General features: G+C 48.6%; 1 protein-coding gene across 5 annotated transcripts in view; it reads left to right on the forward strand.

Annotated features, from left to right (window-relative positions):
* Positions 1–1,736: 1,736 nt before the first annotated feature.
* BDH1 (3-hydroxybutyrate dehydrogenase 1) overlaps positions 1,737–18,780 on the forward strand; it is a 43,424-nt gene continuing 26,380 nt past the window's right edge. Inside the window, exons 1-2 of one of the 5 annotated variants that reach the window (XM_047733698.1) lie at positions 1,737–1,956; positions 15,732–15,858. In XM_047733698.1, the coding sequence (XP_047589654.1) occupies positions 15,776–15,858 (83 nt within the window). In that variant the 5' untranslated portion in view covers positions 1,737–1,956; positions 15,732–15,775. Of the gene's footprint in view, positions 1,957–7,127; positions 7,376–8,548; positions 8,684–8,741; positions 8,849–15,731; positions 15,859–18,780 lie in introns of those variants that run through there. The other 4 variants (XM_047733691.1, XM_047733685.1, XM_047733675.1 and 1 more) reach the window with 4 other exon arrangements.

Below are 18,780 nucleotides of genomic sequence, written 5' to 3' on the forward strand. Positions count from 1 at the left end.
TCTTTTTGACACTCCTTTGACACATGACACTGGGACTCAGCCTTCCTGCTGCAAGTCCTTCAACCACAGGTGAAGCTCTATTACTATTGTGTGTGTGTGTGTGAGTAGGACCCATGCTCTGAACCAGCTTCTACTTATTAGAACACTCTCCCTGCAAGCACGGCTCTCATCCTTCTCTCTTGTGGCTGCCGCATCCTCACGTCATGCAAGAAAATGAGCAGCCATTTGAGGAGACACCTCCAAGAATGACTTGCTGTGCCCTGAAGAACAGAACCAACAGAATGTGTATGGATGAAGAGAGGGCTGGGAAGAGCAAGGGTTTGGGCGGGAGAGAGAGGGAAAGAGAGAAGGATTTTAAGGAATTGGCTCATATGATTGTAGAGGCTTGGCAAGTTCAAAATCATCAGTATAGGCCAGTAGGGTAGAGACCTGGGGAAGAACTCTAGAGAAGATTCCAAAGGTGGTCTCTTGGCAGAATTCCCTCTCTTGAGGGAGTCAGTCTTCCTTTGGAGACAAGTCACTCAGTCTTTCTATTTGGTTGGCTGAGGCCATCCAAGCTATGAAGGGTAATCTGTTTTACTCAAAGTCCACTGATTTAAATATTAATTTTGTTTAAAAACGTCTTCACAAAAAGATTCAGAATAATGTTTGACCAAATATGTGGGCATTTGGGACTAGCCAAGTTGACATATAAAATTAAACATCAACAACCACTCTGTGTCAACTTGGCTCCCATGCATAGCTCCTTAAACCATACTTACTATCCAAATGAAGACAATTAACAAGGCAACAAATCCACCTAACTTGACATGACTATCCTGTATACAATTGAAAATGTACTAACCTCTTCCCTAGAAGAGGATGCAAAGTCCTTGGGTGATGTTTACTCCTCTCCTTCAAATCCCCTAACTGAAATACTATGTTGTAAAGTTAACAATATTATGATATAAAGTCAAAACATCTTCTGTTACATAAAGGGATAATAGAGGAAAGAAAACAAAGACATTATAAGCAGACACACACCACAAAGTAAGGGAGAAATCTTCATGACAATTACAGTCCTTGTGTTCTGTAACTGGTCATGTGGTTGAAGCTGATATTTATAACTACCTTTTCCTCCTGCCCATTCCATATTCCCTTTGTCCTTGTCTGGTTGTTCTTCTTTACCTGGTAGGAAGCCCCAAACATTCATTCATGGAGGATCAAGGTCATTAGTAGTCCTGCCTGAATTTGATTGTTGTAATTTTCCACTGACTTTAATGACAGGATATGGGAATACTAAGAGACACCCTTAAGGGATCTATACTCTATACATATGTCTACACTCTATATGTCTACATATGTCTATATGTCTATGTCTATACTCTTCCTTACCTCCATTGATGATGTTCAAGGAGTATGTTTTGGTCCCACCTTCTGACAACTAACTCTGTTTAAATCTGTTTGGCCATCTTGAAATCTTCTCAGGTCCTGATTCTGGGTCATGCTCAGGGCATTCTCCAGATATTTCTGGTAGGGGGAGCTTAAGGTGAAGTCTGCTGAAGCTGCCCTTTGGCATAATTTTTTTCTTAATTTGTTCCTAATCACTGACATTTACTCTTGGCTCTCTGCTTGTCAGAGGGCCAAACTCACAGACATTTTAAGCTTAAAACAAACATTTACAAGGCTGAACTTTGCCTATTTAATGACAAGCACACAAACATCCAGAACTCTAAATATTGTATTTATCATTAGTTCATTTTATTTCAAATGAGTGTGAGAATTTCCCTTCCCTGCTAAAGGCTAGCCTTGATAATACACATATATTTTGGAAGAGATTTCCAGGAGTGTGTATTATACCTTATTAACTGAGCATTAAGAGGATTCCAGGTGTATCTATCTGCCTTGTAACTTACCTGGAGAGTATCCCGCGAGCTGATAGTGCTGAGGGACGTTGTTACCCCACCACCAGCTAAGGTGAGTGAACACTGAATGTGAGAAATATCAACAGAAGGAAAAGCTTCAAATCTTGGGAAGAGCCTGGTTGAGGGGAGGGAGTTGGGGAGGAACAGCTATGCCTCAGGAAATAAGTTCTGGCATCCCAAAATAGAGAGGCAGCAGCCTGGCAATTTGATTTCCCTTCGGAATTAGTAGGCTCTGTCCTTGGTGCAAGAGACAGTAAATGGTTTAAAAAACACATATTCGTTTGAAAAAAAAATTGCAAAGATATGAATCAAAATAAGCATGTGTTTTGTTATCCTGATTTTCAAGAGTTTATTGTAACAAATATTCTTTGAAAAAACAGAATTTGAAGGTCAGAAAATGAATCAGATTTAAGATTTGAGAATTTTGTCCCATATTTTTCTCTTTCAAAGTGTATATGATCAATTAGAACCTATATTTTTCCTAGCTGAGGGCATGAGATCTTGGCATCTGTATTGTATTTGTTGAAAGAAATTTCCATGTAATAAGGCATTTGAGCTTCTGTTAGATCATTCACAGAAAGAATACCCAACAGGTTATAAAAAATTCTCTATTCCAAAGACCCTTGTAAACTGGAATTTTCATCCTTTTTTAAAGCAAGATCCTTAGGACAGTTGGTGGTAGGTTTGAAGAAAGTCTGTGAAGGGCACCTGGGTGGCTCAGTCTGTTGAGCATTCAACTTGATTTCGGTTCAGGTCATGATCTCAGGGTCTTGAGATTGAGCCCCACATTCAGTCTCCGAGCAAAACATGGAGGCTGCTTGAGATTCTCTCTCTCTCTCTATCCTGCTTCCCTGCCCCCAGCTTTTGGACATTTCCTCTCTCTAAAAAAAGAAAGAGAGTGTTTGGAATATGATGGACTTATGGGGCATCTGTCTCTGTCACTTGATAGTTGTGTTGCTTCAACTTCCTTAGATGCAAAATGGGGATAATCTTAGGTCACTTTTAAGATCGTTAGAGATTAAATGAAATAATGCAGACAAAACTCTTGACATAGTGTCTGGTACATAGCAATTAACTGCTAAGTGGTGTTGTTGAAAACAGGGACCCACCATTTGGTTATCACTGCATTCTGAGAACAAAGCACAATGCCTGTGATACATAATAAGGCGCAGGTGTAAACTGAAAGAAGGAAGGAAGGAGGTTTATGGGTTGCTCTAGCTTGGGGTGAATGGTCAGAGGTGAGGACACTGTTTTTTACCTTCTTGTTGCGGAAAATCTGAGGTGACCCAGGAAACTCAAACAGCACACGGGAGAGCAGGGAAAGCTTAGCTTTATTAACTCCAGCGGGCTCGGCGGGATTTCTTCCCAAAGACTGAGCACCCGACAGGGTTAGGAGTGAGTTTTTATGGTTACAGGCAATGGGGGATGGTAATGGGGTGTTTTCGAGGTCTCTCAAGGCCTGAAAGCTTTCCCAGTCTCTCAAGGTCGAATGGCCCTTTCACCTGGAAGTATAATCTCAGCGGAGGTGTCTCAGCAGAGTGCTGAATCACCCCAGGGGACTGTTTCTTTTTCTTTTCTTATTCAAACAGGACCGGGTGTCTGGTCTTTTTCTTCTGTCTCAGTAGGAGCAATGACTTGTTATCTTATCTTGGCTTTAGCAGAAGCAAAGGGGAGCCAGGGATGGAAAGGGGCTGGAGCCAGGAGTCTCTCTATCCTCCTCATTCCCATACTCTCCCTCTTCAAAGATCCCAATTACTGCAAAGATACTTTGCTTACATTTCCAAACTACTGGGGCACCTGGCTGGCTCACTTGGTAGAGCATGTGACTTTTGATCTCAGGTTTCTGAGTTCAAGCCCCATGTTGGGCACAGAGCCCACTTAAAAAGAAAAAAAAAATTGAAACTACTCCTCATACCAAATTGTGGTTAAAAAACAAAACAAAACCAAACCCAAATTTTAGTTAAATATATTGGAGTCAAAAGACAGAAAAGGGGTGAGGATGCAGGTGCCTGACACGGCCCCTCTTTCTCCAGAAAGGTCCAAGTTCTTGTTTTACTTGCTCACTCACTGCAGGGAAAAGACTGGGCCTCCAGTTCTCATTCATGAGCAGAATTCAGTATTATGGTCACGTTGGGATCTAGGGCTCTTTTCAGCGCATTAAATTCTGAGCACCACCAATTTTAGAAAAATCCACTGAGCTTTTTCTTCATTTCACTGTCAGTTATAGGAAAAAAAAAAAAAAAGGCTGCTTGATACTTCTAAAATTCTGCAGAATTAATGGCATGATATCTAGTTTCCCCCCACCCCCCGCATCTTTTTAAAGAAAATTTAATTGTATCAAAACAAAGAGAAGCCCTGTAGGGTTTGGATTAGTAAATGGTGTTATTCTTCTCTCTTCCCCAGCAATGCTCAGTGCTGAGGGCTGCACAGGTGGGCTCCTGGAAGCCTTCAAGGTGGCTGGCCAAGGGCAGGATTTAACCTGTACCATTTGACATTCAACACTTAACACTGAGGGCAGAGAAGACCAAGGGCATTCAGAGATGGGGCAGGGCTAGGTCTGGAAGAGGAGGGCTGGGGCCTCGGAAGATGAGGGAATGGGTAGCTTGACTGGGATTCAGGAAGCCTGTGAGTGAGGAGGCAATTAGGAACGGATATGGACGAGAGCCAACCCTGTGGCCCTCTGGGCAGTGGGATTTCTTCAGGGGGCTTCGTTCCAACTGGGTCTTTAAGGATGCTACCTTTTCTACAAAGCCAGTCCTAAAGCCCTACTGGAAGTCCCACTACACTTACATGTCCCTCTTTTAGAAGACTTACAAGACTTCTAATGATTCATTAACTTATGTACATGTCTCATCTCCTTCCTTGAAGGCAGAGGGGAAGGGCGGCTTCCCTCCCAGACCAGCTGCGTAATTTGCAACAGCACCACTGGTGTTGAAATGAAACATGCTAGGTGCCACAAACCCGGGCCTGAGACTTCGTATCTGGGTAGAGGAACTGCTTTTACAAGCGGGTGAGAGGAAGAGGAGGGCAGAAAGGAGACAGAATCTTGGCACGTGCTGCACTGGGAGTGAACTGGGTCTCACATTGTCTCTGCCTCCATGTTCAACCGCAGAGCTGAGAGTTTTTCAGTTTCAAAGTCATCAGTCAGAATCTTGGAAACAGGGGAGAGATTTAAGGGGTGCTGAGAATGACTTTGTTAGACTCTCATTTTAACCCAGGCCTTCAGCTGGTTCTATCCCTTCGGAGTCACCAATAGTCCTTTCTCTGAGAGTTTATTGGGGATTCCCTAGAGGGCAGGGCAACTGGGAGATAAAATGAGCAAAAGCTCAGGCTGAAAAATTCCTCATTAGCAGACTTGGGAAAGGTCTGCCGAGAATGACCCTGAAAGGTGGGCAGAGATGCCTCTTTTGGGTTAATGACTGGCTTGGTCGGCGGGATTCCCCAGAAAAACACTGAGCAGGAAGCCTCTTTTGGATTAATGACTGGCTTAGTCGGGTTCCCCAGAAAAACACTCTGAGCAAGCATTTCCATACAGTTAGCTTATTTTGGGAACAAATCCCAAAGAACAGGAGTTGAAGGGTAGGAAGATCAGGCAAGCAAGGAAGAACAGAAAAAAGCAATCCAAGTGTGCAGGACTGAACTGGTAAAGTTGGGCACCACCGTGGGCAACCGGGGCTCTGTCCTCTTAGGAGCTACACAGAATGCACCTCAGAACTGCCCACCGGAAGAATGGAAGAGGGGAATATTTCTCCACCAGTTCCCTTCTGCCTCAAAGCATGTCTCTAGCAGTGCTAGTTCTTTTGCATTTGCAGTTTTGCGCATGCGTCAGAATGGGCAGGGCTTTCCCACAGGGGTCCTTGGCTGCTTTGACAGCGAAGACCAGAGCTGCGAAGGTGCAGACCAGCGAAGGTGCCGCTGAGGCAAGGTGCTCTCAGGTAACACCTGAATTCAGTCATTTGCCATAGCAAAGCTGGAATAAAAAGATAGGCTGGGAAGCTGTGAGGTCAGCCACAGGTTTAGTCTGATAAAACTTCAGGTCCAGTGTCCTTTCCCTGTTTTCTATTACTAGAACTACATTTCCGTTCAATTCTCAGTCCAAAGTCAGGACCTCTGATTTTTCTAGGTGGAAACGGTAATTCTTCCTTTCATTAAATGCTTTTCTAGCCATGCATAACCCTCAAAGTGTAACCAGCAACCCAGTGTAACGATTTATGTTATGGCTGTGGCATGGCGTACAGAGCTAGTATTCTGAAACACAACACCGAAGAAAAGTACTCTGGCTTTAGTTTGTCTGTAAAATGGGTACAGAGAATCAAGTGCATCCGGCCTTTGTGATCCTCCCATTCTTCAAGACACTATTGTGTCAGGAGCTGGGGATAAAGTAGATAAACAGTAACTCTCAAGGAGCCCGTGGAACGGAGCTGAAAAGTTTCTTCTAAAGTCTCACCAGGCCAGCACTTCCGTCCCTTTTTCATCTGCCTGGTCCCTTTCCAATCAGCGTTTCTGTAATTTGACGTTAACATAGCCCCTGTCACTAATTTGTCGATAGTCTCCTTCTCTCCTTAGGCGGCTTTTCATCCTAGAAACTTGGCGCGGTCACCCGGCTCTGTGGCCATTTCCCCTGACGTTTATTGTTTAAACTCTGGGACCTGTGCTTAAATTACCTTTAAAGATTCATAGGAGCAATTCTTTAAATGCATTCCATCCGATCAAAAGACAAATATAAGGGGCGCCTGGGTGGCTCAGTGGGTTAAGCCTCTGCCTTCGGCTCGAGTCATGATCTCAGGGTCCTGGGATCGGGTCCCGCATCGGGCTCTCTGCTCCGCGGAGAACCTGCTTTATCCTCTATCTCTCTGCCTGCCTCTCTGCCTACTTGTGATCTCTCTCTCTGCGAAATAAATAAAATCTTAAAAAAAAAAAAGACAAATATAAAAACCACCCAACGAACTCCGATGAGTTCGAAAGTCAGCAAACACGCACAGAAGCTGGAAGAAGCCTCACTCCTCACCAGGTTCCCTCAGTTCCTGGTGCGGCACCTGCTCCTCCCAGCTCGAGAGCCCCAGACTCTCCAGAACGCGGCTGGCGGTGGAGCTCAGCGCCTGGGAAGGGGTTTATCTTGGGCTGGGAGCCAGATTGGGGGTACCGTCTGCGGGAGGAGGGCTGGGCGGGACGCCGGAGCAGGAAGGAGAGAGCGCAGGAGCGCTCCCCGCCCCCGCGACTCCCGCGGTCCGCCCCGCCCCGCTCTGCCAGACAGCGTGCACCCACTGTGTCTAGGCTCCGCCGCCTCCCAGAGCCGAAGTAGGAAGCCGCAGTAGGGGGAGCGTGTAGAGGGGCTTCGAGAAGGAAACGGCGGCAGCGCCCCCACCGGGCCGTCCAAGCCAGGAGCGCGGGTACCAGCGAAGCGTTGGGCTCAGGGGAACGCGCCGGCTGGGCCCTCCGCGGCCGGAGCCCCTCCACCCATTTGGTCTGGGGTAAGAGGAGGGGTCCGCATCTCTGCAGCTCCCGCGGCAAGCGCCGACGCCCTCTGCTCAGTTTGGTTTGGCCTCGCGTGGCCATACGGGTGGGGATGTGGCACGGATTCCTGTAGGTCTGGCCCTGCAGCTGCGGCCGGGGTAAGGGTGGGAAGATGGACGGATCCTGCCCAGATCCGTTTCAGTCCCAGGCGGCCCTCACCCACCGCCTTCCGGGGCCTTCAGTCCTCGCTCTGGGAGCCCACCTGGCGTTTATTATTAGGCAAAATGTGCTCGGCGGGAGGAGTCCCAGGTTGAACCCGCAGCCCCGAGGCGCCCAGGGGAAACCCTCGGGCCTCATCCTTCCCCACCTCCGCATTTTACAGAAGACCACCCCGGCCCCCCAGTAGGGAAGGAAGCGGCCCAAGGTCATCTCGTAGTCGGAAACCGAGCCGGTACCGAAGCTGGTCGTTCCAGCCCCAGGCTGGGGCCGCGCCTTTCTTCACTGCGTCTCCCTCCTGCCCCACGTTGCGTCCTCTGCGAAGCCCTGTCCTCAGGACTTGGGGCGTGCTCCCTCCCCCCCCCTTCCTCCCAACGCCGCGGCCAGGGAAGGACGGTAGAGAGCGGTTAGGCTGCCGGTCCAACCGCCTTGATCACGAGCTGAGCCTGCGGCTGCTGGAGGACCGAATAGGCAGCGGGACGGGGAGGGGGACGGGGCCGGGGAGTGGGGGTGGGGAGCACGGTGGAGGCGCCGCGGGGACGGCCTGGGGATGAGATACCTAGGTGGTGGTAGGCCGGGGCACGCCCAGTCGCGGGCCCCGACTGCCGGGCTTTGTCTGGGCGGTTCCGTCTCAGCCAATGGGAGCGCGGCTCGAGCCGAGCCCCTTGGCTCCCGCCTCCCGCCTGCAGAAGGAACTGCGGCCCTGCGATTGGCTGCGCGGCCCTCCGCGCGGGGTGGAGCTGGGTGGCGCGGGCCGCTCGCGGGCCGCCGGCCTTCTGCTTGAGTCCATGAGTTTGCGAGAGAAGGTGTCCTCCTGGCTGTCCGCAGCCGCTTCGGGGCGGGTTTGGCTCTGTTCGCGTCGTTGAGCCCTGCGCAGGTCGTTGAGCCCTGCGCGTTTTTTTCCAGCCCGTCGGCCAAAATCGGCCTCCAGTCAGCTGATGCAGTCACGGGCTAGCCCGGGTTGGGGGTGTAGTCGCAGAGGCAAGTCTTTCATTACCGAGGGCTGCTCGCAGGCCTCCTGCAGCCGGGATCCTTCAGGACGCAGCATATGTCCCACTTTCTACCTGAGCCTTGGAGCCCGGCTTTGCATGGGTTTAAATACACCGCTGGTGAGCGTGGAAGCTGACCTTTGGAATTGCTGCAGATTTCATACTCTCTCCATACACATATGCATAGAATCTGTTTCCTGTCAGACACCAGAGTAGGTATTTTGGAGAAGGCGGAAGTCAGTGCTATAACACGTGGACCCTATCTGTGGCGAGCGCACAGTCCAGGTGGGAGTTGGTGGATAGGGGCTATGAGTGCTTATAAGCAGAAATACATCTAATACTTCTTGCTTAGTTAAGTGCTGTTCTAAGTGCTATTACAGAGGCACAGAAGGAAAGGATGGAATGGAACTGTAGGCGAGAGACTGATTTTTTAAAGTCAGGGCATCAGGAAAGGCATCTTGGAGGAGTGTTCTTTGAATCAGGACTTGGTCTTCGGAACAAGTCAGATGTGGTGTGGAATGAGCAAAACATGGAAACTGGAGAGTACAGGGCTTCTTGAGCGATGGTATAGCAAATGGTAATGAGTAGATGAGAAAATTATAGTGATTTGGAGGCCCAGGTGAGGCCCGGCTTGTATACCCTGATTTGAAATGTGGTAAGAACTTATGAATAGAATGGCTCTTTAATTTGTCAGTTGTGCTGATATAATAATAATAATTATTATTATTATTTGACATCTGCACCAAAAATCTTGGAAATATCTTTGATTTTTTGTTCTTGCACATTCTCCATTAAATTTGTCCGTTAAATCATATGGGGCTCTACCTTCAAAAGGTAGCCAGACTCTGACCACTTCTAGTTACCTTCATGGTTTCCACCAGGGCCCACAACCCTTCTGTATATCTCCAGAGAGTATGTTTGCACATTTCACTGGACTTGTGCAGTGCACAACCTTCATGGCTATAAACTGTGGCTCTGGATTACTGCCTCAACATGTAAATGGTCTCCCTGCTTTTGCCTTTGTTCATCCTCAGTTTATTCTTAACCCAGTGAGGCTTATTGTATTAAAAAAGTAAGTCTGGTCATAGTATACCTCTGCCTAGAAGCCCCTTAAGTAATTCACATATTATGTGCCTACTGTATAGAGGGCAGTGTTAGGTGTTGGGGGTATGACAGTGACCAAAGCAGACAAAATCCCCTGCTCTCAGAGTTTACGTTCTAATGGGACTGAAAGATAACAAATAAGATAAATAACTACAGTGTATATAATGTTAAAGTGTAGTAAGCCAAGGTGGGGGGATGGAAGCAGGGGAGGGGGAATAGAAAATATCATGGCAGGGGTGGGATTGATGGGGTAGCCAGAGAATGTCTTACTGGGGAAACATTTGAGGAAAAGATTGAAGTGTGAGAAGGAGCCCTGTGGATAATGAGGGGATAGAATATTCCAAGTAGAGGGAAAAGTAAGGGCAAAGTTTCCGAAGCAGGAGCTTACTTGTCGCGTTCTAAGTATAGCAGGAAGGCCATCGTAACCAAGGAGCAGAATGGTGGGGGCGGGGATGAAAACCCAGATCGTGGAGGGTCTTGGGGGCAATCTACAGTAATTTTGGCTTTTACTGCCAGCAAGAGTTTGGTGCCGGAGTGACACGATCTGAGTTACATTTCACAGAATCCTGCAGGCCCGTGTCGAGCAGTGTCTGAAAGGGGACAAGGGTAGAAACAGGGAGCCAAGTTGGGTGGCGACTGAAATAATCCGGGCAAGAAGTGAAGACAGCTTAGACAAAGATGATAGCGGGGGCTCTAGACGCATTGTGAAGGTGGGGTCAGGGTTTGCCGACAGCTTGGCTGCAGAGTGCAAAGTAAAGAAGGATTAAGAATGAAGAAGATGTAGAGAAACAGGTACTCAGTGCCATAGCACAGGCTCGATTTTGGACAGGTTATTATTTTTTTTTTAAGATTTTTAATTTATTTATTTGACAGAGATCACAAGTAGGCAGAGTGGCAGGCAGAGAAAGAGAAAGAGGGGGAAGCAGGCTCCGTGCTGAGCAGAGAGCCCGATGCGGGGCTCCATCCCAGGACCCTGAGATCATGACCTGGGCCGAAGGCAGGAGCCCCTGGACGGGTTATTATAAGTTATAATAGATAACCTATTAAACATTCCAGTGGAGCTGTTGGATGGGCAGGTGGCTATGTGAATCTGGAGTTTGGAGGAGAAGGCTAGTTGGAGATAAACATGTAGGAGTTGGCAGCATATAAATCCTATTTAAAGCTCTGAGCACTCATGATGGGTGTGGGAAGAGCCCACCAGTGGAGCCCTGAGAGTCCCATCGTTTAGGGGTCTGACTTGAATTTGATTAGGCGACCCCTATTATCCTAGGGGTGGAGTGCTTGCTTAAGCTGGCACTTATGGCCATTTTGACTCCTCTAATACTTTCTCTCGGGGCAGGACAGATGAGAAGTAGAGAGGGGGAGACACGGTTTCCTGTTATCACTGCCAAGATCTATTGGCATTCTCAAGATGGGGCAAGCTTAAGAATTAGTAATAATGTTTTCTCTGCTTCTGTGCATTTTCGCTGGTATTGTTTTGGCCACAAGGAACAGAGACTTTAAGCTTATTTAAATCCCATGGAGAATAAAGACCTTGGGTGCCTTGCAGAGCTGGAGGACAGGAGGGCAAATGGGTCTCAGAAGCAGCTTTTTCAGGAGGAGGCTCTGCTGTTCTGTTTCTCTTGTTTCTCCCTGTCCATCTCTCCTCCTTGCTGCATGTGTGCCTGACTCTTCTCTCTGCAGGTTGGGTTTCTCCATCCTCTCTGGCTTCGGGGGCAGTGTAGCACAGCTGCTCCCCCAACCCCACCTGCTGATCACTTGTCCCTGCTCCGGACCCCCAGGCTGATTTGCATTCTTTCACAGCGCCAGGGGACAGAATGATGGGTTCTCTCCCTGACCCAGTCCTCAGTGACCAGAAGGGAGGTCTCACTGGCCAAGTGTAGCTGTGGAGGCCAAATCCTATGGGCGAGAGACAGGTCTGAGAGGGCAGGGATCGGGTGAGCAGGACAGACACCTGAAAGATCACCACTTCAGAGAGTGTTGGTGCTGTGTTATCTGAGGAGAGCTGACATCTCCTGACTTTAATCAGGTGACTGGACTGTCTCTCAGACTAATGGAAGTGCCTGCGTTAGGTTTGCCTTCACCGAACTGGGCTGTATAGGTAAATCCTTGGCTTTTACTGAAGGTCTCTGTCACAGACAGCTGTATGAGTCGCCTCTGCATCTGTGATAAAATGGTAGTGAGATCATTGTCTGCTTTATCATTTAATGTTCCTCTATAATGCTTTTAGACTTTGGTTCCAGAATAGTCCTCTCTCTAAGGAATAATTGTCATCTTTTTTGAATTAGGGCTTTAAGCCTTGGCAGGTTTTCCCTTTTGCATGGCCTTATGGAAGCCCTGTTAACTATGCAGTTAGCATGTGTAGCTGAGCTGGCCTGGAACTTTCAGGCAAGCCTGTGCTAAGTAACAAGAAGGGAAATGGCCAAAGGAAAATACATCTCTCTCTGAGTAGGGATTTCAAACTCAAATGCCCATAGAATCCAGGAAGTTAACAAAGGTAATTGTGGGGAGGTTTAAGATAGATAGTAGGTGTAAACTTTGTGTTGTGTTAAAGCATAACTTAGCTGCCTAGTTACATTGCCTTTTAAAACACTAGGCTGGCCAAACAGAAACAGCCAGGTAGAACACACTGGAGGCAGGCTCCCGGTTGTCAGACATTCAAATCTCACACAGAAGCTCACTGGTCTTAAGCTCTTTAGTGTGGGGTTCCTACATAGGAACATTTCTTGCCTAAACCCACCCTGCCCTCCTCAGTAGGATAGGGGCTACTTTTCCCAAGTGGTAGTGCCAAGACCCATCCAGACTTCATGTCTGAAGACACATACATTCTCTTTCCTGCCTAAGGCCTGCCTCCTGTGTTCCTGTTGCCTGCTGATGACCTCACTTTTTCCAAGGATTTCAGGGTGGGGAATGTCTGTCCCTTGCAAGAGAGACCTTGATCCTAACCCACAGGAATGCAACCAACCAGCTACGTCCTCCGTGAGTTAGTCCTGTCAGCATGCCACAGGGGAGCCCAGCACTGGGGCGAGGATGCACACACTATTTTTTTGGAGAGAAGGTACATACCACAGGTTATGCATGGGTGCCACATTGAAAATGGAAAGAGGGTGCCCTGGAGAGTAGACCCAGGTGCTCTTAGTATCAGAAAAGTTTCTCCCTTGGGATGCCTGGTGGTTCAGCCAGTTAACTGGAGAGTCTGCTTCTCCCTCTCCCTCTGCCTTTCCCTCTGCTTGTGCTCTCTCTCTCTCAAATAAAAAAACAAAATCTTTAAAAAGAAAAGAAAAGAGAGGAAAAGAAAATTTCCTCCCAGATTCCAGATTGGCATGTAAGCATCTTGATTTCATGATAGTATCTTATAAGTTTGGTCCCTGGCAGTCAAGTCCTCTGTGCCAAGTTCCCCTGGGGCAGCTGACTGGGTTCATGGCCCAGGAGACTGTCCCCCACCTACCACCCCCAAAGGTGTTCTGCCTTCTTGCCACTCGCACCTCTCCCAGCCACCTCTGTTTCCAAACCGAAAGGCAAGTGAGGGCTTTTCAAGTTTGAGAACTTCATATATACAGAGAAGAAAGCCCAGCACCAGGCATTAAGATGGCAAACATCCCCAAAGCCTGCTTGGGAATCCCATGGTCTGTAGCACCTGTAGCACTGTGTTTGCCGTGGGGAAAGCAACATGTTTTAGAAACTTAAAAAGGAAGAAGAGATCTAAAATCCTACTGTTCTGTATGTCAGAGAAAATGTCACCAACAGCGCATTATTCAAAGGGCCGAGTTTTCATGTATTTTAAGCTATTTTTACTCGAGCACTTTCCCATAGTGCTGACTTGAGGGAAAATAAAATTGAAAGCAGCCCTCTGTGTGGAGATAATACTGAAGTCGTCTCTGCCAAGGCACTGAGCAGAAGGGATGAAGGGCTTTAATTATAGACTGCTGGATTTGGAGCGCCCCAGTGGCAGTGAGCTCAGACTCTAGTCCTGAGGAGAGAGGCTGAGGTGCCTGAGCTGGGCCCACTCAGCTGCAGGGGAGGGGGAGCGGCGTGCCCCGTGGCCTTGTGCCTTCTCGGAAGGGCTGGTTTGGGCTCTGTGTTGCTGTTGCCTGCCGAATGCTCGCTGTGGTAACTCTAGTTTTGGCTGCAGGCCACCTTTCTACACACAGCTCACCCCACTCTCACTGAATGCCTCCTTTGTGTTAGGCTTCTTCCCGGCATGAGGGATGTGGACAAGGCTCCTGTCCCCTCCGAGCTTACGATCCAGAAGGGGAGGATAAAGTAAAGAAACATGGTGGTTTGGGATTGAAGAATGATCTTACAGAGAGCAGGCTCTGTGCGCTGCCTGGGGGATCTGGGACAGCCCCTCTGAAGTCCAAAGAGTCAGAAGGACTCAGCTACCTAGAGTGAGGGAGGAGCAAAGACTGGGGCCCTGAGGCAGGAAAGAGCTTGGCACACATACCTGAAGCTTTCAGAAGGTCAGCGTGGCCCAGGGTAGCGTGGTACCAGAGGAGCCTGGGAAGGGAGGCAGAGGCCTGTGCCCAGCAGGCATGGAGAAGAGGCTTTTAGGCAAAGAAGTCACATAAGTTGACTGATATATATATATACACACACACATATTATATATATTATATATATATTATATTTTATATATATTATATATTATATATTATAAATATATGATGTGATATGATATTATAAATATATTTATATATATTTTACATATATTATATATATATATTTTTTTAAGATTTTATTTATCTGAGAGAGAGGCAGAGAGCATGAATAGGGGAAGGGAGAAGCAGACCCCCCACGGAGCAGGGAGCCTGTTGGGAGGCTCAATCCGAGGACCCTGAGATCATGACCTGAGCCGACGTTTAACCGACCAAGCCACCCAGGCCCCCACTTGATGGATCTATAAAGATCTTTCTGAGTACAGTGCTGAGAATGCTGTGGTGAGGAGGGACAGGAGTGGAAGCAAGAACCTGCCGTGTAGTCCAGGAAGGATCACACAGGCCAAGCGATCCCTATTTGTTTCTCTTTCTTGAGGATTGAACAGATCAGACACCTCCACCTGCCGCCCACAGTGAACTGTGCGGTGGTTGGCTAGATAACGAATTGAGTTCTTGACCAAGTGGCCCTGATGGCTGGTCATTAGTTGGGTTCAGGTGGCAGCACGAGGGCCTGGAGGAGCTGCCTCCCAGGCACAGCCCTGTTCCCAATAACAATGTTGTAACAAACCACAGGCAGATGTGCAAACGAGAGGCTAGGATGGTCTACCAGGAAAGACCAGCAGCTCCTCTGGCTGTGGTTGCCTTGCTCAGCTCCTTCCTGGTGCCCCCCCACCCGCCCCTAGCCCTCCAGCCTGGAGGGCCACTAAGTTAATTGTGCACAGCTAGTCCTGGTGCTGAGTAGCCTTAAGGTAACTTAAGGTGAGACCCTGTGGTACATGGCCTTGTTGCAATAAGGTTGATGTGACTTCAGAAGAGGGTGGGGCAGGTGTGAGACTCAGTGTGTGTGTGTTTTAATTAAGGTTGATGGAAGTGTGTCTCACCTTCTAGCTCCAGTCTCCAGGCTCCAGAGCTACTGCTGAGTTGAGCGTCAGAGCCAGACCCTGTGTGTGGTGGGCTGGGGGAGAAAGGGGCTGGGTGGAGCCCAGTGATTTGTGCGGGGCTGGAAGAGCTGCACTTGGAGGCCTGTGGCCAAACAGCGTGCAGGCTGATGCCCGGGGTCACCACAGACTGATGATCTGCTGGTTATGGGGAACACAGACAAGAATGGGGCTCCGTGAGGCTCCATGACCCATGGGGTGGGTCCTCAAGTGTCCCCTGTGCTTGATACTTCACTTGGTTGTCAGATCACCTGTCCGGTCCCACCTTCTCACGTTACAGGTGGGTGACAGCCCGCCCACGGTTGCCCAAGGAGGTGGTGGCACAGCCAGAACTAGAACGCAGTTTCTGACTTTTTCCATCATAGGAAGCAGCAGCTTCATGAGGGATGTGTGGGAGGACCCTGCCTCAGTCCCGAAGGGTACGCCCATGGAGGCAACCAGGCAATGCTGAGGGTGCATTTTGTGTTTCAGAACCCACCAGAAGGCGATCCACCGTTCTACCTCTCGTGGCCACCATGCTGTCCATCCGCCTCTTCAGACCCCTGTCACAGCTGCCAGGGAGAACCCTGAGTTGCTATGACAGAGAAAATGGAACAAGGTAAGAAGTGAAAGGCTGGGGGTACCCTTGAGGGTCACAGTTTGTGAGCAAAACAGAGTTTGTCACACATGGATGCTGCAGGAGGTAAGAAGGCCTGACTCTCAAAAGATGTCTGTCAGTTCCTGCTGTCACCAGCAGAGGAAACAAAGTTGTCCTCAGAAGACAAAGACCTTCACAGGGCACAGAAGAAGATCTTTCATCCCTGTTTTGTGTTTTTCAGCTTTTCTTTTGAAATAATTGCCCTTATGTGAAAGTTGCAGAAGGAGTACAGAGAGTTCCTGTATCTCCTTCACCTCACTTCCCGGTATGTTGACCTCTCGCAAACCGTAGTGTGACCATATAAACAAGGAAGTGACTGCTGCGGTAATACCGGTGAACTAATCTGCTGATGCAGATTTCACCAAGTGGCCTACTAATGGACCTTTTCTGGTGGGCTCCCACAGTACCTTTAGTTGTCGTGGGTCCTCAAACTCTTCCTACTGGGAATGGTTCTTCAGTCTCGGTTGTTCATGACCTTGCCACTTTGGAAGAATGTCAGTTAGGGTTGTATGGTGTTTCTTTGTGTGTACATTCATATGTGTGTGTGTTTGGAAGGACCCCCCTTAGGTGAGGTGATGCCCCACTTGGAAGGAACATTGCATCAGGAGGCATAGAGTTTTTTTTTAAGATTTTATTTATTTGACAGAGAGAGAGAGAGTACACGCAATGGGAGTGGCAGGCAGAGGGAGAGGGAGAAGCAGACTCCCCGATGAGCAAGGAGCCTGATGGAGGACTTGATCCCAGGATCATGACCTGAGCCAAAGGCGGATGCTTAACCGACTGAGCCACCCAGGTGCCCCAGAAGGCACAGAATGTTGATGTGTCTCAATTCTTTGATCACTTGGATAATTGCTGTATTTAAATCTTACACATGAAACCAGTTAATGAAAATGTCCCAAGGTTTCCCGGAATGGTTTGAGTGATTTAGAGAAAGCAGTAAGTACAAATTAAATAAGTAGCTCTTCTTTGAGAACTTCTGGAATTGCCTTTTCCAAGGGGATTCAGAGTGCTCTATTACCCCATTTTCTTCTTTTGCAGCCAGAGCAAGGAAAAAACAATATGCTTTCTATTCTTTTATATTTGAGAGGAGTGAAATTAAGGGTCAGGTGAAATGTAAAGTCTCAGCAGCTAGAAAGTCAATGGATATTTTCTCTGCCAATAAATAAGTCTGTCTGGAAGAACATGCATTTAGGCTTTTAGGACGATTTGCTTAAAAGCATTTCCATGGTGGGGCACCTGGGGTGGCTCAGTGGTTTAAGCCTCTGCCTTCGGCTCGGGTCCTGATCTCGGGGTCCTGGGATCGAGCCCCATGTTGGGCTCTCTGCTCAGCGGGGAGCCTGCTTTCACTCTCCTCCTTTCTTTCTCTCTCTCTCTGCCTGTCTCTCTGCCTACTTGTGATCTCTCTCTGTTAAATAAATAAATATTTAAAAAAAAAAAAGCATTTCCATGGGCTACAGAGGCTTGGTTGGAAACGGGCTTCAACTAGCAGAGGACATCATAGAAGAGGAGAATGAAATGGCCTTTCCCACAAGGGCCGCATCCCCTGGAAGGGGGAATGGAGCCCAGCTCTCTTGAAGGACTCTGACCTGACAGCCTGCCCTACTTACTGGCTCTGCATAGCCCTCGGATTTTGAGTTTCTGGCTTCGGTGGAAGGCTCTGGTGCTGGCCCCGGAGAGGTGAGTTACTGATCATTTCCCACCTCCAGGATCCTGGTTACACAAACCAGCTGGGCCAGTGCTCAGCTCCGCCTGCTTGGGCCTGACACGCAATACTCCAGGAGAGCCTGATCTGGGCAGAGTGGAGAAGGGCTCCTTTATCCCTTCCAGCCTTGGCTCCTGTAGATTCCGTTGGCAGCCACATCCCTTAGGATTCATGGTTGACTGGACTGTATTGTTTTTGCATATGCTGCCGCGTGAGGCCGTATTTCTCCCAGGCTGCACTCTGTCACTGACATTTGTCCCTCCTACACCCCATCATCTTGGTATAGTCAGCCTGTCCAATTACTTAATCATGACTCCTCGCTGCAGAAAGCTGGGTTATTGTGGCTGATTCATGATGGAAGAGACACAAGATGGAGAAGAAGCCAGAATTGATGCCCTGGCCAGCATGGGGTGGTGTCTCAGATGTGGCCTGGCAAGTTCCTGGATGCTCTGGGGACCAGGAGGTTCTTCCACAGGCCCTTGGGGAAAGTGCCAGGTTGTACCTTCTCTGCCCCATCTGATTGCACTTGTAGGTTAGGACAGCAGTCGGTGAGGTCTTCTCTGAATGTGACTGCTGCCTCTTTGGGGTTCCACCCCGCAGAAAACTAACTGTCCTGAGCTGAACTTGTACCACCTGCAAGACAAGCATGGCAGCTGGAGTAAGGGGTGGGTTGACCCGCAGCTTGCTGCCACCTCTTCGTGCTGAATCAGAGTGTCAATGGGAGGGACCTGGGATTCTGCATTTTAACATGCTTCCCAGATGCCTGTCAACTGAAGCTTGAGAATGGAGGTAGTGAGGCCTTCCCAGGCCCAGGGACCCTCCAGACTGAGAAGCAATCCCAAGCTGGGGATCCTGCCGCATCTGCAACGGCCATGGGGCAAAGGCTGGGAGGCCAGGCCGTCCCCAGCAGGATACTCTGATGTTGTGGGAGCTTCCCCATGCTCACACTGGCTCCATTCACTCACCTTGTCAGGGTTCTGCCTCTTAGCCGTGGGTGTGGAGGGGTGGAGCATTGTGTTCTCTGGAGAGGAGGAAATCTCCACTGACAGCTGGGTTGGTTTGAGTTATAGAGCTTACTGTAAGACACCCAAAGAGAGTCAAGTTTGGGCCTGAAAAGTATTTGAGAATGGGGAGGTAGATTAGAAAAAGTTTGGCAGCAAGTCAGTTTGAAATAAATTCTC

The sequence above is a fragment of the Lutra lutra genome, chromosome 1, assembly GCF_902655055.1.
Source record: "Lutra lutra chromosome 1, mLutLut1.2, whole genome shotgun sequence".
Taxonomy (NCBI): Eukaryota; Metazoa; Chordata; class Mammalia; order Carnivora; family Mustelidae; genus Lutra; species Lutra lutra.